General features: G+C 36.0%; 1 protein-coding gene across 5 annotated transcripts; it reads left to right on the top strand.

The window, feature by feature from the left end:
* The first annotated feature begins 1,126 nt into the window (after positions 1-1,126).
* On the top strand, positions 1,127-24,039 carry LOC121421671 (tetraspanin-9-like). Of its 5 annotated transcripts, none has more exons than XR_005971019.1 (8): positions 1,127-1,298; positions 8,606-8,712; positions 14,231-14,422; positions 15,583-15,753; positions 17,125-17,265; positions 18,568-18,651; positions 19,861-19,972; positions 22,081-22,169. XR_005971019.1 is itself a non-coding variant. In XM_041616442.1 (8 exons), the coding sequence occupies exons 2-8, from the start codon at positions 8,647-8,649 to the stop codon at positions 22,141-22,143; spliced, it is 717 nt and encodes a 238-aa protein (XP_041472376.1). In that variant the 5' UTR covers positions 1,127-1,298; positions 8,606-8,646; the 3' UTR covers positions 22,144-24,039. The 5 variants fall into 5 exon arrangements, 4 of the variants coding, with proteins under 4 accessions (XP_041472376.1, XP_041472377.1, XP_041472374.1 ...); XM_041616442.1 differs by lacking the exon at positions 19,861-19,972 and adding an exon at positions 15,839-15,881 and having other exon boundaries at positions 15,583-15,710; positions 22,081-24,039; XM_041616443.1 differs by lacking the exons at positions 19,861-19,972; positions 22,081-22,169 and adding an exon at positions 20,222-20,311.

Below are 24,039 nucleotides of genomic sequence, written 5' to 3'. Positions count from 1 at the left end.
AATAACATTGGACAGTTAACATACAAGAAAGGAAATGTACAGTGTAAAGTATTTTCATATAACAAATTACAAATTAGCTAAGAAAACTGCCTACTCAAGTTGGGAAGTACACTCAAGTTGGGAAGTATTAATTTGAAAATTTGTCTAAGTGCAAGCAAGGTCTCATCAGGTCATAAAACATCTGTCATGGAAATGCACAACTTAGCAAGTATTAATGCATCACAAACTAATGCTTAGCATAGACTTCTATACAGGATACCAGAAAAACGTTATTAATTTCCATGGCAACATCAAAAATAAGGTCAAAGCAACTTCCCTTCACACTTGATGAAATTTCCTGAATGAGAGTGGTTTTACGTTCACCTCCTACAGTCAAAACTAAACACAACAAAATACGAGACAACCTCGAGCCATTGCCTGTTTTCTATTTGTTATGACGTAATATTGACGTCAAATGGAAAATGCCAGGAATCACTCATAATTGCATTTTTTCAAATGACGACATTGTGAATTTGAGCGTAGCCTGTTTGCAAGGTGATTTTTTGTGAATTTCTCCTTTCCAATATTATTCTTTTTATATACATTTTGATTTACTTTTACTTCAACCTCGTTTTGACAAAAAATAGAAAGTCAAACATATGTCAATAAATATATCTCTGTTTAAAAATATGGAAAAATGTCTTGATTTATGATAGAACTTATGCTGAACTTATCAGACCAACACAGTTTGAGATAGAAAAAGGATTATCAATATTTCATTCAAATAAAGGTCACAATTGATAGAAATACAAGCAAAACATAGTTCACCAGGGCCGTTTAAAAGTGTTATTTGTGGCAAAATTTACATGAATAATACAGTCAGAATTACCAACAATTATCTTATAGATATTCTTTTAGTAAGAAGTAAATGAAATGAATATATCCTCTTCTGAATCTGTCACACTGAGCTAAACCTGACAACAGGGCTGATTTTCTAGACTATCAATTACTTTCTCGCATCAGTGGAAAGGACAGTAGCTTGGGTGTGGCATAGAGCACTGTCATATCCATGCAAAGTGCTGCACGTACACACACACACACACACACAGCATTGAGCTCGGGGAATGGGTGTTGTTTGTATGCAGACCTTTCAAAAAGCTCATAAGCTGGAGAACAGTTAGCAGTGTAGGAGTACCGCCCATTTTCTCTCTCCGTTTTGGTTTCAACGCCACAGAAAAAGGAATACTTTGGGCTTTTAAATCTTTGCTTCCCTTGAGCAGGATTTGTTAATTGAGGATAAGCAATCGCTTTGGGAAAAGGTGAGAGTGGGTTTGGTGAGTTTTCTTTTCCTAAACATATTCAATAACATGTTTTGAATATAATACTGAACAGCATCTATTCTCTATCTGGACCTTGTTATATGTTTCTCATGGTGCCTTTTTTGCAGTCCTTAGTACTGGACTGGACATGGTACTATATAATTACCTGGAACAGTAGAAAGGATATTAGTGCAGTACATAAATAAACAAGGAATTTGCTTCCAACTTGAATGCTTTTCATGCTTTTCAACTCGGTAAATAGCATTCTAGTAAAGTAAGATCGATAAATAGTGATACCATAAAAATGAATAACTGTGGATGACCTTCCAGTGGTCCATCTGTTCTGGCCTTCGCACGATATATGAGCCATAAATTGCCACTTAACTTGAAGCATCAGCTAGGTAACAGAAGCCTGTCTATACTCTGACTAGGTCATATTAAATCTAATGGTATGCGATATGATATCATGGAACTGCTCTTGAAGCGGGTGAAGTACATTGTCCTCCTTGGCGATACCATTTTCATTCATCTCTTGTTGGTTGCGTTGTCAAGGGATTCCCTGATCAGTTCCAATGTTTTGGGTGTGGTAGTACTGAGTGAGTCTCGTAGAACCTTTAACATTGCAATGCCGATGCCAAATGTTTAGCGAGGAGTCTCATGCTACTGTTAGGACATGAAATAGGACCACACGAAAGACAATATATTAACTATTGCATTCCATCTTGTCATGTATACATTTACTGAAGGTCATGTTTAAACATGTATCTTGCAAAAACAATCTCACTTTATAGATCTGAAAGGTCACCATGCATGTATGCCATCATTTTCATCTATACTCGGCCAGGCCTGGCCGGAGCATTTAATTATGAAAATGTTGAATGTTTGTATAATTCATTTCAAGCTCTTTTTTTTTTTTTATACATTCCTATAATTTAAACATTGGTTTTTTTTAATCTTTCAATATTTATTGAATAAATCAAAAGATACAAAATTACAAATCAAGAAGAAAAAATTATATACATAATGTTCATCATGAACACACATTATAAAGGGCCTATATAGGCCTATATCTTACTCAGTCTTTACATCTTTATTTTGATCATGCGTGTGTATTGCAACTTGGATTGTATTTAGAGCCTAAAATGTCAGACAAATGTATATTAGATTAAAAGATTGATGATTATTAGAAATGGCAAAACATGATATTTATTGCATTTTCAAACATAATATTTATTGCATTTTCAAACATATAATATTTATTGCATTTCCAAACATAATCCTTCACTCTCGTATCATCATGCAGTAAAACAATATTTATTCAGAGATAATTGTAAGAAGTGATAAAACATGATGTTGATTAGATTCCTTTAACATGATACATCCTTTACTGTCATATGAATTAATTAAATAGAATCAATTCATACCTCTGCAGAGAACTTAAGCTCTATTGTAAATTATAGAAGAACTATTGTTCAAATTATAAAAAAATATAATCCCCTTTTATTCATCACCTTGTAATCTTGCCGGAATTGGCCTCATGCAAGGAAGGTAGATTTCGCTTTTAGGAATGGAAACTAACGAGCCATGCAAAATCGCATTTCTAGTAGTACTTTCACTCAGGAGTGTCTCAGCTGCAGGGTTTTATTGGTAGGCAATAATGGCAAGGTAATATTTGCGACAACGTTAAACAGCAAGGTTTCATTATCCTGTTCAGACCTTTGTCCCAGGCTAGGAGCATGGCTTGGAGAGTCTCTCTCTCTCTCTCCTCCATTTCCTTGCAAGGTGAAAGGATATAAATAGCCATGATGTAAAACTGGTTGCGTGATTTTTTTTAGTGCAAGAACATGACCTTATTGGAGCACACTAATACCAATAAGTGTGGGGGGGGTATGTCGGGCAAGTTAGTTCATATGTGAATGTTGGGCATTGAATAGACCCTAGATGACAATGTAACTGCTGCTAAGATGATATAATGTAAATGTAGCGAAGGAGTATGATGTGCCCCTCAAGGTAATCGCCATTTTAGTATCAGGTTGTCATTGTCGAGGTAAAATGGTATTGGCTAATTGACTTCCACTTCTGTTTCCGTTGAATCTTGTCATATCCAGTAAATGAAAATTGAAGTGCTCAGCTGAATGGGGGGGGGGGGTGGTAGTGCAAACCTTTCACTTCAGGAAAGTGGTCTGAATAGATTCAGCCTATTAAAGGTCACTGTTGATTCCTGATGCAGATGATCTCATCCTGATATTGAGACAGCATTTTTTTTGTTCTAGTTAATTTTATTTTAATAAATCATAAAAGATTACAATATTAATAAAGGATTTACAATATTAAATTGTAAAATCATTGAACATAGAAGAAATAAACAGGCAGATTTAAAATCAACAAGATATAGCTCTCAATGGTGAGACTCAGAGAGGTCTACTTTCATTTAATGCCATTCTGTCTAATGACCAGTTGGTCCAATGGCCATTTAGTCCATACATACCATTTGGTCTAATTGGATTAAGTGTTTAATTGTGCAAAATGAATGAAAATGTAATGGATATTAGACCAACTGGTTATGAGATGAAATGGTCATAGATGAACTGGTGATTAGACGAAGTGATGATTGGACTAAAAGGTTGTTAAGTTACGAAATGTTGATGGACAAAACATCATTAGACTAAATGAAAGTAGACCATGTGGTGAGTGGATGAGTTAGTAGTAGATGAATTGGCAATTAATGTGTGTGTGTGTGGGGGGGGTGGTGGTGCCATGCATGTGACAAATCAATAGAGGGCATTGACATCCGTGCGAGAGTAGACAGAAAGATAATTGTATTTTACATTATTTCCACATGTTTTAGTGATTAAAACCATTATGATTGTAAAAGCTAAGCAAAACACCTAACATAAAATGTAAAAAAAAGAAGAAGCAGAGATGGGGTGAGAAAATAAAAAAAAGAATCATTTGAATAAAGTGCTTATTTGCAAACTACTAGGCCTATATCACTTTTTAAGAAGACACTTGGGTGCAAAATAGCAAATGATTGTATTTGTTTTTTTTAGTTTGAATTTCCAACTTTTATTTTTCAGCCTATGATGCATTATATTATATTAAAAGTACATGTAATATTCTTTGAAATTTATTATGGTTTCTGACTCCTGGGCTTGTTTCTTTTGTAGGTGACTAGGTGTTAGAAAAAAATCTAGATAACATGTCTGTACCATTGGCAACAGGCCTTTATATTGCAGTCCAAATCAAACAAAACAAATATTTCTCTTTTCTAAAGATTATGTTTGTCACTTTGTGAAATGCTGCTACAGTTGAAAAACAAGTTATTTGCCTCTAAGCTGCTGCAGTTCATCATATTTTCCACTCCTTTCCATTGGTTTTACAACCCACATAAAATCCACCCACACAAGGCCACCCACTCAAATATTTTCTTTCACCCAAAGTCAAAGAGAAAGAGAGTGAGAGAGAGAGTCCAACATCTATACACACCCATGTCTATCCCCAACACCACTACCAGGACCACAGCTACCACTACACATGCCAATACTGTTACCCCACCACTACTACCAGTACCACAGCTACCACTATACTGTAACCCCACCCGCTACCAGTACCACAGCTACCACTACAGTCACATGGCAATACTGTTACCCCACCACTACTACCAGTACCACAGCTACCACTATACTGTAACCCCACCCGCTACCAGTACCACAGCTACCACTACAGTCACATGGCAATACTGTTACCCCACCACTACTACCAGTACCACAGCTACCACTATACTGTAACCCCACCCGCTACCAGTACCACAGCTACCACTACAGTCACATGCCAATACTGTTACCCCACCACTACTACCAGTACCACAGCTACCACTATACTGTAACCCCACCCGCTACCAGTACCACAGCTACCACTACAGTCACATGGCAATACTGTTACTCCACCACCACTTCTTGTCCAACATCTACCACTACATGTACCTATACATATTGGTACCACCTTTACCACTTCATACCTACATAAGTACCCCCCCCCCCCACATCACTACTTTTTGCTAACACCTTGAACCTCCTTGAACCTCTAAGCACCAAGCTACACTGCAAAATCCACCTTTACTGCCCATGCACCAACACTAAAGTACTGAGTGCAGTGTCTACACCTCTACACATCTGTCCCGCCAACGTCACTTTCACTTCCACCAGTTAACCACCCCTCCTACTTTCACCACCACCACATTCCTTTAGACTAGGAAACTTCTTGTGGTTCTCCAAGTACCTACAGGCTTCGCTGCAAGGTACATCCACCAAAACTACCCACCAACACTACCGCGTGGTGAAATGTCTACCACTACACATCAGTACCACCACCATCACTTCCAGTACCACCAGTCCCTCACAACCGCTTTCACTACCACTATTAAACTGTTACTAGAGTGGTTTCTCTAAACAACTATCTACAAACAATCTCACAGCCTCCAATACTATCCCAACCACTTTCATGCCAACTGCCTCGGATACAATAATTTTATTTTCTTTCACGCTTCTTGCTAGGATTTCCATTTTCATTGTATGCACTGATACAAGGCCAGGTTGAATCGTATTTAGGTCATGACGGTAGATTCACTGCTCATATCAGCGCAGCGCCAATCAAGTAAACTGTTGTGTTTGTGGTCATGCACTGGGATCTATGGATGCCATTCAAACTGTGCGTTCATCAGGTCCCTTGGAATACTAGTCTCTGATATCAGACCTGATTACAATTGAGACTGACAAACTATTGCACGGGAGTCAAGTTTGAAATATATTTCTGTTTTTCAGTCAGACCAAAGTTTTCACTTGATTGAAAGTCATCGTAGGTCACTGTCCTGAATGCCCAATAAACTGCACATGATGCCTCTCTCATTGTCCTTGTGACGTTTTTTTTAATTTCTCCCATTTATGATGTAATACCATGGCAATACTGTATGTGCTCTTTGGAATTTAAGTGGCCTTGTCCTAAAAGATTGAACTTTAAAGGGGAAGTTCACCCTGACAAATAGTTTGTTGTAAAAATAGCAGAAAAAAATATAAAAGATATTGGTTAAGGTTTGAAGATTTTAAAGTTATTATAATTCTAATTTTTTTTATTTGTGACATCACATGCCAGCAGTTGCAAATGTATCATGAATTAAAGAATTAATTAAATGGAATGTCATTTAAAAGAAATGAAAATGGGTTTTATTGTACCTTGAGTATATCAACAGACAAATTATTTCACACCCATCCTGAAAGAAGAAAGTTTTTAGTCTTCATGAACCTTGAAAAAAAATAAATTTATGCATTTTATATCACATAGCATATATAGCAGCTGCTCGTATGACATCACAATTCAAAAACATAAAATTCTATTAACTTTCTTACTCATTAATGGATTTTCCTCAAACCTTCACCAATATTTTTATGCTTTTTTTACAAAAACTTTTCGTCAGGGTGAAATTCCCCTTTGAGCTTGTCAGAGTATTCTCACTCCCCCTTTCCATTATGAATTCACTCACCATTTGCCCTGCAGCGCATAAGACAATGCATGTACATGAATAAAACTCACATTGTTATGAAACAAAGGGTTTCATTAATCTTTCAAGTACTAAAATTGCATCAGTTTCGATAGATCCTGTAAAACTTGTTGAACAGAGTTTCTTACTTTCAATTCTAAAATGCTGTGTATTGGTACATGTACATCCATATCGTTGTAGTCTTTATACTGAAGATACACTTTAAAAAACTCATGTACATGTGTACTATGAGCCACTAATGCTTCCTATATGAAATTTGCAGTTTATGATTAAAAATAACAAATTTTTATTTTTAATATTTATTCTTCAATAAATCAAGCATGGTTGTTTTGCTGTTAAACAAGATTAACAACAACTGTAAAGTTCATATAGTAAACAACATTGTAGACAATTTTAAACCATGTTACACTGTGCATAGTATGCAGTTCTATAAACGTACCCGTCTGAGGTAGGCCTGTAGATGTTGCACATATTGTAAAAGTATGTACATCAGCTTTTTCTCAAATCCAAATAAAATGAATGAGAGATATTATAAATTGATTGTTTATCTTTGAATTTTGAGTTCTGTAATCTGTTTCATATAAGATAGAGTAAATGTGACTATATGTTATGTTGTGATATGATATGATGATATGATTTGTTTAATGTAATATAATATCATGTCATACAATTTTATAACAACTTTACTTGGGGTTATCCTCGATTGACATGTTGCTGCTTGGTGAGATTCATTTGCTGCATACTATGTACATGTATAAAGTCACCAGGAAGTACGGTAAAAAACGAATGTATATCAGTGAGATTTGATCGTAAATTAAATTCGCTTGAATTATTAATACACTGAAAGTAAGCCGAGTGGTAATGAGAATAGAATGGTAGATCATCTCATGTGTGGGTACCTGTATCTGTACGGCTGACGATTTGAGGCAATATTTCATATCAATCTCATATTACTTTTTTTCTACAAACAGTAAATTGATATATAAAACAACAGTGGTTACGTGTAGGTTTACATATATGGATCTGTTATTCCACTTAGATCCAATTCCCCCAGACAAAATCCATTTATTTTCCCATTGTACTGCTGCTCCTTTTACCACAACTCATTGAACCGTTATTGATTGGAAATAGATGGCGGCAAAAAGAGGGTCAAAGGTCATTGTCTTTGGAGGCACCTTGATCAATTCGCACCAAGAAGTTCGGCTAACGACGCTATTGACGTCACTACATACAAGTATTGATTATGTGACGGTCTTTTCATCTTTTTATGTGAATGAAATGAGGTGATACTACCATGGGCACCATGTGCTATCTACACATTTGTATAGTGTCCCATCATCCTGTTCAGTTTGCAAGCATCGTTATTTCAATTGGTAAAAAGAACTTCTTTGGTGAATGTATATGAGACGCAAGGCGTAGTCAGACCACCTCGAAGTTCAAGAATACAATATGCATTTTATAACAAATGGGGCAGCTGCTTGTATATGATGTCACTAATAAAAAAAAATCTAAAAATTCTAATAGCTTTTTATAAATCATTGATGCATTTTCTGCAAACTTTCACCCTTATTGTTATTATTTTTCTTGCTATTTTTTTAGAATAAGCTTTTCATCAGGGTAAACATCCCCTTTAATTTTGTGATACAGGCTTTTAAAGTTTTTTTTCATCATAGAGCTGAAAGTTCAAGCGTCCCAGGGGTTTTCAATAATTCTCATCTTGAAATTTATTTTCTGCTTTATTTTCAACCAACAGGAATCATCTGTTTCATCTAGTTGATCAATAATCACTTCAGAATGGCTTTAGAAGGCTGCGCAAGGATCGTCAAGATCCTTATGTTTATCTTCAACTTCATCTTCTTTGTAAGTATTGTGTATTGATATGAACGATACTGTAATTCATTTCATCAACTCTTTTCTATGGCTCATTTTCAATCATTTACAAAAAAACCCCATAATAATTCCATTCTATCAACTAGGGATGCCAGTTTTCAGGCAAACGCCTGAATTCAGGCTCTGGCAATTTATTTTCAGGCCATAGTTTTAGCATTTTTGTGTACAAAATATTGTATTCTAGGTGATTTTCAGGCCCTCTGATCAATTCCAACTGGCATCCCTATACCAACTCATTCTACCCTAGCAAAATTTTGAATAACAAGGAAAAAAGCTCTAAAAAATCATAATGAAATACAAAAAAAATGTGGGTGTAACATTATCGACCCTCTTACCAAGAATGTCACCGGTGTTGTGCATATAACTCTAGTTATTGAAAAAAAAGTGAAACTTAATTTACATTCGATTTTATATGAAATATTCAGCATTATTGCTAGCTTGATTTATCTTTACTTATTCCAATAAACTTTTATGGGCTTGACTTGACCTCCAAGGTCAGTTTAAAACCCTGGAGCAAAACTCTTCTGAATGGAAATAGCAAGGATCCATTTTGACCGGTGTATTTGCTGGCCTGGTGAATATTATTATACAGAATGAAATGGGAAGAAATTGATATGGTTGGCCCCTGAGTTTTTACACTCTGTAGGGTTGGTTGGGTGGACTTTTCTGTTATCCATCATATATACAGAGATTACTCACCACAGTTTGCTAAATGCTGGTTAAAATGATCAAAATACACCTGGTAAATAACTTGTTGTCAAGTGGTTTTGGCTTCTTGGGCAGCAGCTAGTTGAGAAGCTAGAATTATCAGGGTAGTTTATGTCTGCTTATGCAGTATTGTTTTTTATGGTTCCAACGTTGTAACCATGTATCTGACATACATATATAAATGATGATTTTTCTTAAACATGATATTCACTAAATGTGTAGTTTAGTAGGTTTCATGGTACACCATGTATCTTTCTTGGGCAAGTGTTGGTCTTGAAAAGGACCACCCAATCTTGATGTTTCGACAAGTGTGTCCGTCGTTTCCTGAGGACAAGAAGAACACACTTGTCGAAAAATTAAGATTGGGTCTTCCTTTTCAGGACCAACACTTGCCCAAGAAAGATACATGTACCGTGAAACCTACTACACTATTCTTCGCCATGGAAACCATCAGAATTTACACTATATATCTCTGAAGTAATACTTGCAATATTATACACAATACCACAATATTTTATAGGCGTAATAACCGTAATTATTAAAACTCATACATGCAGGCCTATTAGTCAGTATCATATTTGAAGCAGAACTTGAGAGTCACAGGTACACAGAACACTTCCTTTGCTACCTGACAAGATTTTTCCCCCATACTACATGTAAATTTTAAAAATGTATTTATCCGATATATTTGCACAAACCACTAGCATTGAATACACAGTGATATTTGGTTAGTCAAGCTACCTGTAGATTATCTAAACGCACCATGTGAATCAAATATTGATTCTCTACATTATAGGCACTTTCATGGATCGTTGTATTTTTCTACTGAAAGCACTTACAGGGGAATTGTTGTACACTGTTCTGCAAACACCTCTTCCAGTTTCAAGTGGTTCTTAAAGGACGAGTCCAAAACCCAACAAAAAAATGATTTTAATAATAAGAGAAAAATCCAACAAGCATAACACTGAAAATTTCATCAAAATCGGAAGTAAAATAAGAGTTATGACATTTTAAAGTTTCGCTTAATTTCACAAAACAGTATTATGCACATCCTGGTCGGTATGGCATGCAAATGAGGAGACTGATGACGTCATCCACTTACTATTTCTTTTATTATACGAAATATGAAATATTCTGATTTTCTCCTCATTGTCAAGTGATACAACAATTAATTCCTCCCTGAACATGTGGAATTAGCATTGTTTAATACTATATGGTTAAATCTAGTTGGTCCTTGTCAAATATATAAAAAGTTAAATATTGTATACATGTAATTCAAACAATAAAAGACAAAAGAAATAGTGAGTGATGGACATTATCGACTGACTCGCCTGGTTGTGCATATCACTGTTTTGTGAAAAATAATCCATATTTTAAAATGTCATAACTTTTTTTTTCTGAGGTGGACTTGACCTTTTACTAGAAAGCTTTAAAAAGGTTATGAATTCAACCTTCAACAGTTATTATTTTTTAATTGATCTACTATCTCTCTTTATATATACATTTGTATCATTTCTTCTTTCCCCCTTCTCTCTATTTTCTCTTTTTCTTTCTATTTCTCTTTCATCCCCTACTTCTTTCTCTTCTCATTGTTCTGGTTTCAAAAAATAATTTACCATGTCCAAAGTTCCAGACTACTCAATAGTTTTTTAGGGCTCACAAGATCATATTAAATGATAATTGAGTTTGTCCTAGTTCTGTGATGATTTAGGATTTACAGGTAGGTTGTAATTTTATTGATGACGTTGGTGGTGATTAGGGTTTATAGGGATGTTGCTTTTAAGGTCGTGTTTATTTTCCTTTGCAGCAAAAAGAAACAAGAAAACAAACATGGTTTTATGACAAAATCTTTAAAATTCAATTTATTGTCACAACATTATTGTACGTCAATGTCTGCTACATTTTACATAAACCTGATAGTGAAAACATCATTTTTTTCAACCTAAAAAAAATAAATCCAAGGACATGATATTTATTGTGAGGTGATGAATCTCTTAAAAAAACATGATAGCAATTTGTATTTTTGTTTATAAAGAAGATAATTATAATAAAAACAAATGAATTTATAGATTTGCTAAAAACAGCATGAAATCTGAGCAGAAATGATCACACTGAATATTACAAACATAGATAAGCACATGTGGGACATGTACAGTGTACTTTGATTATATTGCTAAGAAAAGATCAGACACCTTGCAGGGATGCATGTCCAGTGGTGCTAAAAAGTTTGTGAACCTTTCCAGAAAATAAAAACGTTCAAGTTCTGCCTTGTTATAGATAATTTTGTAGTCATGAATGTGATGAAATGTTACATTAAATAAAGTTTATTTCTCTGGGTATGCCCAACATGATAGCATTGTTGTCTGCATTAGGCATGAAGGAGTGGATTTTGTGGTGGAGTTCACTAAGTTTCGAGCAATACTGTACATACATTTTTCTAATTTCTTGGCAATCACATCTTCTAGAATTTTTGCCACTTTTTTGTAGTCTTGTAGACGGACCTACTTTTTTTCACTAACCTTATTGGATTATCTTCTAACTCATTTCATTATTGCTACCACAACTGGTATGCTTTAAAGATCTAATTAGACTAATTGGTCACTATCAGGGTCGTAATATCGAGGGCATGACAGTGATGACATAATAAAAGTACATTGGATACACTGTAAGATAAGAGCCAGGATCTTGGTTCGGTTTCATGGAGACTTGTTCAAACAACAAATGCACAATTTCTATAACAAATTTACCTGAGCCAATCAGAATGGAAAGATTTCACTAGCTTTTAACTGTTATTGGAAATTTGTTGTCATAAGTTTTATGAAACAGATCCCTGGAAGTAGAGAGATCCCTAAACAAGCCCTTTGATTTCCTAGTCAGCAGGTGCTTAGAGGTCCAGTATAAATGCCACTCATGTAGGACTTCTTGGCATTGGATTAATGCTAATTAAGCTTGATCACTAATTGCCCTGCCATTGCTAATTTCCCCTACGGCCACCGTATTGCAAGTCGAAAACATCCGTTATCCGTTGTTGTACCAGCTACATAGAGGTGATTTGAATTAAAATGAATAAAACTGCAGGGGAATTACTGTGACTGCAGTGTTAGGTGACATCAAAACTGTCATATTCTTAATAAGCAATTCAACAAGGGGGAAAAGCAATGTATAAGCCAGTTCAGAAATATGTGTTTATGCATAAAAAGGTCATTTATGCACTAGGGTTATGTCAAAACTCTTGTTGCATTCCACAAAGGGAAAAACAAAAGGAGGTAGAAAGAGATATCAATGGTAAACTATTCAGGTTTGTTCAAGAGGTGGCGCTGTCCATGTTTTCAACACAGAGTGGTTGATTACGTGATTTACAAGACAGGCCAATACTGTGGGAGTTCTCATTCTTTCATGGCCTGCCTGCGCTGTGTAGTATGGTTCTGTTTTGATAATTGGTAGTTGTTCTCTGCATTTATCCAACTTTCCAAGTTACCCACTATCAATCCAATAATTCAATAATGCATGCCGCGACTATTTTAAAGCAAATATGAGCCAACAGGCTTTTACGGCATCACCTCAAGTTCTTAACTATTCACATCTGGCCAGGTTTCTAACCCATAATGCAACATTCTGAGCAGCATAGTCTCATAATTCAGGCCCTCTTGAATAATAACACATTAATCCAATACTCAATGAAATAAATCATACTCCATTTATTACCAAATAGCTAATAAATCATTACTTTTCCTTGCAAAACCATTTAGTTTCTATGTACAAATACAATACCGGAAAAAGCTTTTCACTGTGTCAAAAGGTATATTTTAAGACTAGCTATTCACAACCCACATCAAATTGAAAACCAGTCACAGTGTCGGTTAGTTCGCTACCCCTTAACTCATTGAGTGCTTCGTGCACGCTACGTATCCTACTATAACATGCCACACTCGTGCTCGCACGCCTACTATTGATTGCTTTGTGCTTGCATTGTTTCCTACCCTCGCCTGCTTCGTGCATGACTGCGCACATTCGGAATTACAATCATTGTTACGCCGTTTTGCATTGTATTGTGCATCGCATGCACGCCGTAATTAGCACTATTGTGTGCAGTGCGAACTCTGCTTTCTGACAGATTAACTTACTCACGCGGTTTACATTCGACTTTTTCGAGTATTTCTACATTTTTTACAAGATAAGGCTCCGCCTCTGAGAGGGAAGAGACCTAGGTTTTTTGATCCATACGAAACACTCCACAAAATGGAATTACTTGATACAACTCATATTTTAGCAGTAAAGATAACAACCAATCCATATAATGAGGACACCATTATAAGGGGTATGAAATTTCCTACAACTTTACTACATAATATTTTGTGGATAAACTAATCGTTTGAGAGTTACAAGCAATTGAAATTATGACTATTGAAAGGAGTGAATACGACTCGCGATCCCAAAATCAATGTGGCACAGGGGGGTTTTGTGGCTGGCACAGGGGATTAGCTTCGGATTAGCACTGTGGCATTGGGTTAGTAGTGTGCGTGGCATGTTAAGAGTTAAAAAACATGTAGCACTTGCTCATTTTAGAGGCACTGTCTTCATTTAGACAATTAGGATATTTTTTTTCTAAAGTTGTAGAAACTTATACATACATATGACTTCAAAAAGCTCTTGCTCATTAGTGAACCACTTTCTTCATTTACATGTAGACCATTTTTTTCTAAGATGCAGAATCATATGAAATAGAAACGATACATTTGTTTAGCATCTTTAACTCAATAGTTCTTTTCTATTCTTCCAGGTCGCTGGTATCGTTGTGCTCGCTGTTGGTATCTATGTCAATGTCGTTGACGGAGACTTCGCTCAGATCCTCCCCAGCTTACCGTACCTCAGCGCAGGCAATCTCCTGATCGCATGCGGTGTCATCGTCCTCGTCGTTGGGTTCCTCGGATGCTGCGGTGCCATCAAGGAAAGCCCATGCATGCTCCTCATTGTAAGTTAACCCCTTTGAGTACTTTAGTTTGTAATTTCCATAGGCTTTGTACAAGGATCACCCAGCTCCCGGAGGCAATGGGTTAACCCATTGCCTCCGGGAACCCAGTGTTCTTCAGGCAATGGCAGAGCTGCCAAGTAGTACTGAAAAGTGAGAAGAATACTGATAGTTTCATGTAAAATACTGATTTCTTAAGTTTCAGTTGTATGTGTGGTCCTATGGTATTTTTTTTTAAATACTGATTTCACCAAGATACCGATTTTCAGCTTTAAAAATACTGAAATGTTCCTTTTCAGGTTGGCAGCTCTGCAATGGGTTAACCCATTGCCAAACTACCGAATTCTGCAATGCCCATAGGCCTTGATCAGGGTAAAGTAGGTTCTATAGGTAAAGGGTCTATTTGACGTCTGAAATCTGTACTTCCTGTTGGCTTTGTTCAGGAATCACTCGGTTCCAGTAGGCAGTGGGTTAATCAGTTGACTGCTGGGTTCTGTAATTCCTGAATATTTGTACAGGAACTATCTGATTCCAGTAGGCATTGGTTGAACCTGTTGACTACCGCTTTCTGTAATTCCCATAGGCTTTGTACGGGGAACGCCTGGTTCCAATAGGCAGTAGGTACATGCAACCTGTTGACTACTACATTCTGTAAATCTCCTAGGTTTTATTTAGGAATCTCTAAACACCCATTTCAAGAAGTGAACCTATTGACGACTGAATTTTATGATTCAAATTGTTTGAAAAGGGAACAGGTTGAATCCAATAGCATATGACAATCCTGCCATTTTTGCCCCCCCCCCCAGAAATGCACTAAAATTTCTCCACAAGCCATAAGTGAAATGCCAAATAATCTCTGACATAGAATTTTAAAGTTCAAGGTATAAATTCTGGTACGATTCAATGAATTTCAGATCAAATGTCACTATTTGGTGCTAACTGGGCTTTCAACCCTGTCTATCAAGGCCTTCCGAGGATAACAGAAAAAAGTCGCCACTGGAGACAGATGGCCTTTCTAGACAAGGTTTATGATGGGAAACAATTTTGGTGGCCGCTAAAGAAAGTTTTTTCTTCGTAGACAGGTTTTCCTGTTGTTAAAAGGTGTGATATGTTCCTTGAATTCCTTTTCAATTCTTTTTTTTTTCTCCGTCTTTGCTTTTCAGTTCTTCTTCCTGCTCCTACTCATCCTCATCCTTGAAATCGCTGCTGGTGCCCTTGCCTTCACATACAGGAACAAGGTCGAAGAGTTTGTCATCAAGGATCTTACCACTGGACTCTCACAATACAACAAGTCTCAGTCACTTACCAAGGCATGGGATATCCTTCAGTCAGATGTGAGTATAAATTGGTGTATAGGAAGGTGTAATTTAGGTGTTAGTGTTCCAATGATCTTACCACTTGACTCTCACAATACAACAAGTCTCAGTCACTTACCAAGGCATGGGATATCCTTCAGTCAGATGTGAGTATAAATTGGTGTATAGGAAGGTGTAATTTAGGTGTTAGTGTATCAATGATCTTACCACTTGACTCTCACTGTACAACAAGTCTCAGTCACTTCCCAGGCATGGGACATCCTTCAGTCAGATGTGAGTAGTATTGTTGAATAGTAAGGTGTAATTTACGTGTTAGTGTTCCAATGATCTTACCACTTGACTCTCACTGTACAACATGTCTCAGTCTCTTACCAAGGCATGGGATATCCTTCAGTGTAAATTTGTGAGTTGACATTGGTGTAAATAAGGTGTAATTTAGGTGTTAGTGTTCTAATGATCTTACCACTGGACTCTTACAATACAAGTCCCAGACACTCATCAGGCATGGGGTATCCTTCAGTCAGATGTGAGTGTTCACTGGTGTTTAGTATGGTGTAAGATTACACATGGTACACTCAAAGGTGTACTACATGTAAGTGTCTCAATGACCTTACAACCAACATTGATGTTAATTTTGGTGCAAGTAAAGGATAGTGTCTGGGTGATCTTACCATAGCATTGGATATCGTACAATCGGATATGAGGAAAATTAGTGTAAACTTGTAAAGTGTGGTGTAGTGTCTCACAGTGCAGCAAGTCTCAGTCACTTACCAAGGCATGAGATATCCATCAATGGGATTAAAGTATGGTGCAAGTAAGGTGTAAGATAAGGGTTAGTGTTTCATTTATTTTTCGTGCTGGATTCTCACAACACAACAAGTCTCAATCATAAAACAATCCATGGGGTATTCTTCAATCGGATGTGAGTAGAACTTGGTGTTGAGTAAAGTGTAAGAATGGTGTAAGTGTCTCAATCGTAAATGGCATTGGGTATCCTACCATCTGTTGTGATTAAAAGATTGGTGTTACGCATGGTTTAAGTGAGGTGTCGTGGTGATCTTATCATGGTTTGTATAGCGTCTCAATTGTCTTAGCAAGGCATGGGCCATTAGATAATCTGATGCGAGAAATAGATTGCGGTTAACGTATTTTTAGATGTAAATGTCTCAATGATCTTACAAGGCATGGGTTATTTAAATCTGTAATTCCTATAGGCTTTGTACATGGATATCCCTGTTCCAACAGTCAATGGGTTAACCTTCTGACTTCGGAATACCCATAGGAAGTTATACACAGACACATAACACTAAATTTACACTAAAAAGTCATCATATTATGTAAACCTTCTATTATGTGTATTTAAGAAAATCTTTTCTAATATTTTTGCAGCTGCAATGTTGCGGTGTGAACACATCCGATGACTGGCAAAGTCCCAACATCACGCTGGCAGGACCATTTCCAGACTCGTGTTGTAAGGATGGGTTTGAGAAGGACTGTGCAATAAGAGTTGGTGCTGTGCCATGGGATGTGGTAAGTGCTCTATTCTGTGAATTAATCAATTAGGGTGATACTATACACCTTGGAGAAGGACATTAGTAGATATAATACTGTTGTTTTACAATTTGTCCAAAGATAGTCATGTGATAAGGTCTTAGTTTGCTCAATTCAATGGTATACAAATAATGAATGTTTATGAGTGCATTGGACAGAATACTTCATGAGGTGAAAGATGAAATGATCCATGGATCATTATTTCATCTATCACCGAATGAAGTACATGTATTCTGTCCATTGCACGAATGAAAGAACATTCATTATGTGGTTTATATGACATCTATAAATTGTTTTTTTTTTTTTCATGTGAAATTTATGAATTTTGATGCAAAACATGCTCATGCGGTGCAAGTTCGGTCTGTTGATTGTTACGTCATTACAACATGCCTATTTATTTGTCTATGAGCTGCAGTCTCTGTGTGCTAGTGCAATGGACAAAATTTATGGATGCAATGATGAATGATGAATGGATCTAAAATTGCATGGTTGATGATGTCATTGCAAAATGGGCTAAGTGAACGATATCAAACAACCAATCAAATCACAAGGATCTATCTAGGTGTCAGTGTCATATAATAAAAACTATTCATCTTAGAACAGGGCATTAGTTGATATTACAAGGATGTATTCTCAATTTTACGAGGGGGTTAGTAAGAACTATTCATCTTAGAAAAAGAGCATTGTTGAAACTATATTCCTCATGCAAAATATGGTGCTGTCCAGTTTGTCAAAAAATAATGTGATAAGTATCAGTATGATCCATTTGATTAGGGGTTGGTAAAAACTATTCATTTAGAGGAGAGCATTAGCTGAAATTATATTCCACATGCTAAGAATGTTGTGTAACAATTTGCAAAATACAATCATGTTATCAGTCTTAGTATGCTCCATTCGATCAGCGAGTTATTTAAGACTATTTATCTTGGAGAAGGGCATTAGTTAAAATTATCTTTCACATTCTAAGAATGTTGTGAGGTACCCACTTGCATGACCTTAATTTACAATATATGTTATCTAATATAGACATGGTAAATGTGACATGTTATCCTTGACTATCTTGGGAGCGTTTCATGAAAGGACTTGTCGGATCTTTTATCTGACAAGTCCCATTTTATCTGACAGTTACTATAGTAACAGATCCTCTCAGCCAATCAGAATCAAGGAAAGATGTCAGATCTGACAACTTGTCAGACAAAAATGTTGATGAAATGGTCCCCTCATGCATTGCTTTTGTTTACCCCTTTTGTTGCATTTTCTTTTATGTTTTATCCATTTTAGGGCTGCCAAGGAAAACTCACGATGAAGCTCCGCGATAACATCTACATTGTTGGTGCCATTGGAATTGCATTTGGTCTTATTCAGGTAAAATAGGAACCTAACTAAAATTTACCCCCCTCCATAATAAATTTTAAAAATCCAGTCTTTTTTTTCAATTTTCATGTCCATTCTGACCACTAATTAGCATTTGGATAGAATTGGCATCAGCCTTTTTGATCAAATCATTAACATTCACAAGGATAACGAAGAATCTTTTACTGTATTTGTATGATTTTGTAATTAACAGCAAATAACTTATTTTCTAAAATGTCTGTCTAAACTTGTTAGCGTATTGAAGTATGATATTCGTTTCAATTACTTTATTAAATTCAGATATGTCTGAGATATCACAGAGCTTTGATATGTCCTGATATATGAGATCTTCACTTTTCGTGACCGTTGTTGTTTGATTGTTATTTTAACTCTTTATTTAATCCAACTTTTGATTACATCTTATTGCTTGTATGGCAGTCGTGATATTCTTGTGATATTTGTCATCATGTTGTGTATAGTCTATCTTGCAGTCCCTACTTTTTTAGTTAGATGTATATGTGTATTGTCTTTTGTGTAGTCTTCTTCAAAGTCCCCCTCCCACTTTCAGTCGGTGTAAAAATCGTGCATTGCATTTTTGTGAAGTAGTATTGCAAAATTACGTTGTATATTGGTTTTACTGAATCAGGAGTGATCACTACAGCAAGTTTTCGTATAAGACACCCCCCCCCACACACACATATTCCTTATGTTATTTGCATGTATGCCAAATATACCCAACCAGATAGTTGAGCGCTTGGTTCATATCGTAAAATAACGCAGGTCCAAAAATTCAAAAGCTGTGTTAGTAGACTATAACAATATTGGGAGCTTGTACTGTAGCTGGTCAGTGATTGCTTCAAGTTAGGCCTTGTGTAAAGGCACCCTGATTGATTAATTCATTAACATGCTCATTAGGGTCTGAGTCTGCACTGTGCAGACTATCTTTTGAATTAGTGAATCATTGCTGCTCCTGTTCAAAAACCAGTATCAGTGATTTTACATGATCTTCACATAAACATAGCATGTTTCAAAAGATTACAAACAAAAACAAAGCACCCATTTTTTTCTAATTATCCTTTCATAACGTTTAACAGTGCACATAGTTGTGTATACAAAGAGATGGCAGGAGCCAAATCAAATTGGCTAATCCCATAGTTCAGTGCGTTACTGCTGAAAGAATAAGGAATTTTCTCATGTAAATGAATTTTCACCCCCCTACAGATATTTGGAATGATCCTGTCTATGATACTTTACCTTGCGACAAAGGGGTAACTTCCCTGCATGCAGCGGCAGTCCAATCGACTACCTTAAAACAAAACAAGTGCAAACAAAAGTAATTGACTTGACAACCCTCTCCTAAGCTCTCTCCTATTTTTTGCCGATTGCCAAGCCTTCCCACAATGCCCTTTTAGATAGTTGTAGAAAATTAGAAAATGTACGAGTAGTGGAAGTTTCTGTTTTAGTGACCGCATCTGGTCTTGGCCGGTTGATCTTGTTGACTGTAAAGTCAACTTGGTTCAGGTTTTATTGTGATTTATTTTCCCCTGCACCCCACACCCCTGTTTATATTTCACCCCTGCAGATATTTGGAATGGTCTTTTCGCTGCTCCTCTACATTCAGCTCAGAGGGGAATGAGTAGATTTATCTTGAGTGCTTACCCTAATGGCAGTGCCAACCCAGCAAAAAAATTAGTCTGTGTATGTGAAAAATGCCCCTCCTTAGAGAATGATTGAAGCATCCCTGTTAGAGCGAGTGCATTGAGCCAAAGGACTGTGCATGATTTGTTGTATGACTTCCTGCATGTGTAGTCTATCTGTTTAGCCTTTGATGATATTCCCAAGAAGATCTTGTGTAGAGAGACCAGTGTGCCTTGTTTGAGTTTCTTTGTTTTTTTTGTTTATTGATCTGTTATCTTCTTTGTTTACATTTTCCCCATCTGCATGAGCAAACGTGTAGGGTTTACATGTTAGCATGATAAATAGATTATTACAAATAATAGAAATGCTGATGAGATTTTTGTTAAAGGAAGGCATGTCAGTACTTTTACAGGTGCTTTCAAACAAAATCTGTAAGTTTTTAACCTATTGAAAACCATTTAGTTCACAATTATCAGATTCGGAATTGTTAATACTTGTCAGCTGAAATTTTAATACATATTTTTTTGTAGACTAGAATTTTGGCTGTTGCCAGGATTTGAATGCCAACCTTATTAGTTGAAGATGTTGCTTATGGATATAGTTAATTCAGTTCCACCATGTTAAAAACATCTGGAGTAAAGAAGAAGAAGAAGAAGGAGAAGGAGAAGAAGAAGAAGGAGAAGGAGGAGGAGGAGGAAGAGGAGATTAGGATGGAGAAAAAGGTTGTAAAAGATTTCAAAGAAGACAGTAAATCAAATGTTTCATTGCCATTTTGAAACCTCTGCATGATTTGTTTGCCTGCCATAATTACTATTCATGAATTTTTCGTCAAATTTATCTTTTCATTTTAGATTCCAGGCGCCTTCATTTATGACCCAGTCTTCAGCATGTCTTTATTACTTTTCTGCTATACAGCATATTATAAAAGAGAGATCTTTTTCATTTCAGCATGCCAATCATTTATCGAAAGCAAATACAGTACTCTCTGCATAAGTTGAACTTGCACAACCAAAATATTCTCTTGACTTGGAAGTATTATTTCAAACCAGAATATTTAGGCAAAGCATATATTAATGGAATCCAAGTTGAATTTCATTTAAAGGACAAGTCCATCCCTACAAAAAGTTGATTTGAATAAAAAGAGAAAAATCCAAAAAGCAAAACACAGAATATCTCATCAAAATCAAGTGTAAAAATAGGAAAGTTATGACGTTTTAAAGGTTCAATAATTTGACAAAACAGTTATATGCACATCCCGGTCAGTATGCAAATGAGAGGACTGATGATGTCACCCACTCATATGAAATATTCTAATTTTCACCTCATCGTCCTGTGAAACAAAGTTTTATTCCTCCATGAATATGTGGAATTACCTTTGTTTTAACATTTTATGTAAAATCTGTAAAAATTGAAATATTGAAGAATTCAAACAAAAAAAAGCAAAAAAAACATCGAGTGAGGGGCATCATCGACTCTCGTTTGCATGTCACTGAGTCGTGCAAATAACTGTTTTGCGAAAAATAAGCGAAACTTGAAAGTGTCATGAATTCCTTATTTCATGTCCAATTTTGATGAAATTTTCAGTGGATATGCTCGATTTTTCTCCATTGATTTAAATCAACGTCAGGGGTGGACTAGACCTTTAAGCCCAGCAAATTTCTGTGGTTCAAAGGGATTCTACTTGCGTAGAGTTTCCTGTGAGTTGGATGGTATTTCAGTATAAGTTTGAATAAGCTTTGATCCCTCAACTCCTTGAATGATTCTGACCAGAATGTTTCCGTTCCTTTCTCTTTTGTCACACAGGTCCTCGGTCTGGTGTTCTCCATGTGCCTCTACTGCTCCATAAGAGACGGAACTAAGGCATAAGATGGGGTACCGGTCTTTAGTATATTTAAATGGTTACATCAATTATGCATGATTTGTAATTAACTTAATTCAGTGTCACACAATATTGTAAGGGACAGAGGGGTATTTGTTACAAATTTTCCAGGAGTGGTTCCAACATTTTCTCAAGATATAGTATTTAAGTTATTGAAAGCTGGGTGATTTTCTTTTTAATTGTGTACATGTTGATTAAAATTTCGAGTAATGTTGAACTTTGTTGCTGTGATTTTGACGATTTGAATGCGATGAATGTCATATGCCAGGCATGCTACTGCCATAAGGTGATCATGTGATCACCATGGGGTGATCATGTGATTGCCATTGGGGGATCACGTGATCACCATGGGGTGATCATGTGATTGCCATAAGGTGATCATGTGATCACCATGGGGTGAACATGTGATCGCCATTGGGGATCATGTGATCGCCATGGGGTGAACATGTGATTGCCATAAGGTGGTCATGTGATCACCACGGGGTGAACATGTGATTGCCATTGGGGATCATATGATCATCATGTGGTGACCATATGATCTTTGTCTGAAAGTCATGTCAAGGGCATACCAGTAGCATTCCATTGTATACATTCACCATTGTGACATTTCACCTGTGACGTTTCACCTTTGACCTAAAGTTACCTTAACTACGATATAGTGAACTCTTGAAAACTGCCTTTTCTAAAATGTCAACTTTATCTTCTTTCGATTTATTCAACCAACAATCTATTTTTCATACTGAATTTTTCGTCTTCCTTCCAGAAGCAAACACTTCTTTTTTTACCTCACATCATTGCTGGGTCGAACAAAAGGCAATATTATTCTTAGATTTTAATTCTTGAATTGAAATCGAAAACAATTTATCCTTTTTATATAAAAAAATTGTCACTATTTTTCTTACCACGATTTGGGCAGTCTATTAAAATGATTATACAATGTTAACGAAACTCTGAAGAGAGATAAACAAAAGTGACACAATTTATTTTGTATTTGGCCAAAAAATATTTTCATAAGAGAAGATAAGTTTATTAGGGAGATTTGTTATATGGGGATGAATGTAAAGCTACTTCGCTTTTTTTTCAGAATTGTACTTAACAACCGGCTTGAAATATTCACCAATATTTCCAGTTAATGCAAAATTACTTTTTCAGAGTTTTCCAACTCTTCTTCCTGTATTGAATAGATTCACAACGACTCACCCTATTTTTAGTCTGAAAACGCAATGAAACGAGGCTGATGTTTCAAAATACATTCAGGGATTGGACTAAAACTTGCCTTTTGGTAGTTTCTTGTAGACGGGTTAGAGAATTAGACTCTTTCAACATTTAAAAGCTGACTACCGTACACAGATTTTTAAGAGGCTGTATTTTTTGTATAAATTTTATTGACTATGCTGAATGTATCATTGTGGTGGAGGTAGGGTTTAGTCGTCTTTTATGTATAGTTGCCAATTTGAGGATTACACCATGTTTTAGTACAATGATCAGTGTAGAAAATTGTAACAATGTTATTCTATACGGACTTGTTCATATATGATTGATTCATGCTAATGACGGTAATAGTGGAAAAAGTAAAACTTTTCCTAAGATTTTTTTACTAGAGGTATGAAAATCATGCAATTTTTGGTGGAATGACTTCGATTTCAGTCTTTCTCCTGGGTAATTTTTACACTTTTTCACAGCTTTTTAATTTTTCATGAATGTTTGATACAAGAGCGTTGGTTTTCATGATTATGTATGTAGTGACACAGGATAGCATACAAGTTATGTAATTATGTAGAACATACTCTTTTGCATGGTTATCTTGCTAGTTTTAATATGTCTGTTTTTAGGGAGATATGGTGTTTTATGAAATTTATTTCTTCTTTCTGTATTAAAATTCA

The sequence above is a fragment of the Lytechinus variegatus genome, chromosome 9 (genome assembly GCF_018143015.1).
Source record: "Lytechinus variegatus isolate NC3 chromosome 9, Lvar_3.0, whole genome shotgun sequence".
In the NCBI taxonomy this organism is placed as follows: Eukaryota; Metazoa; Echinodermata; class Echinoidea; order Temnopleuroida; family Toxopneustidae; genus Lytechinus; species Lytechinus variegatus.
Note: the sequence above shows the minus strand (reverse complement) of the source record. Positions and strands in the feature narration are given on the sequence as shown.

Excerpts from the sequence above, each read along its gene's own strand:
- LOC121421671 (XM_041616442.1), top strand. The coding sequence starts at position 8,647 with ATGGCTTTAGAAGGCTGCGCAAGGATCGTCAAGATCCTTATGTTTATC. Across the intron at positions 8,713-14,230 it reads TCTTCAACTTCATCTTCTTT|GTCGCTGGTATCGTTGTGCT; the intron begins GTAAGTATTGTG and ends CTATTCTTCCAG. Across the intron at positions 17,266-18,567 it reads GTGCTGTGCCATGGGATGTG|GGCTGCCAAGGAAAACTCAC; the intron begins GTAAGTGCTCTA and ends TATCCATTTTAG.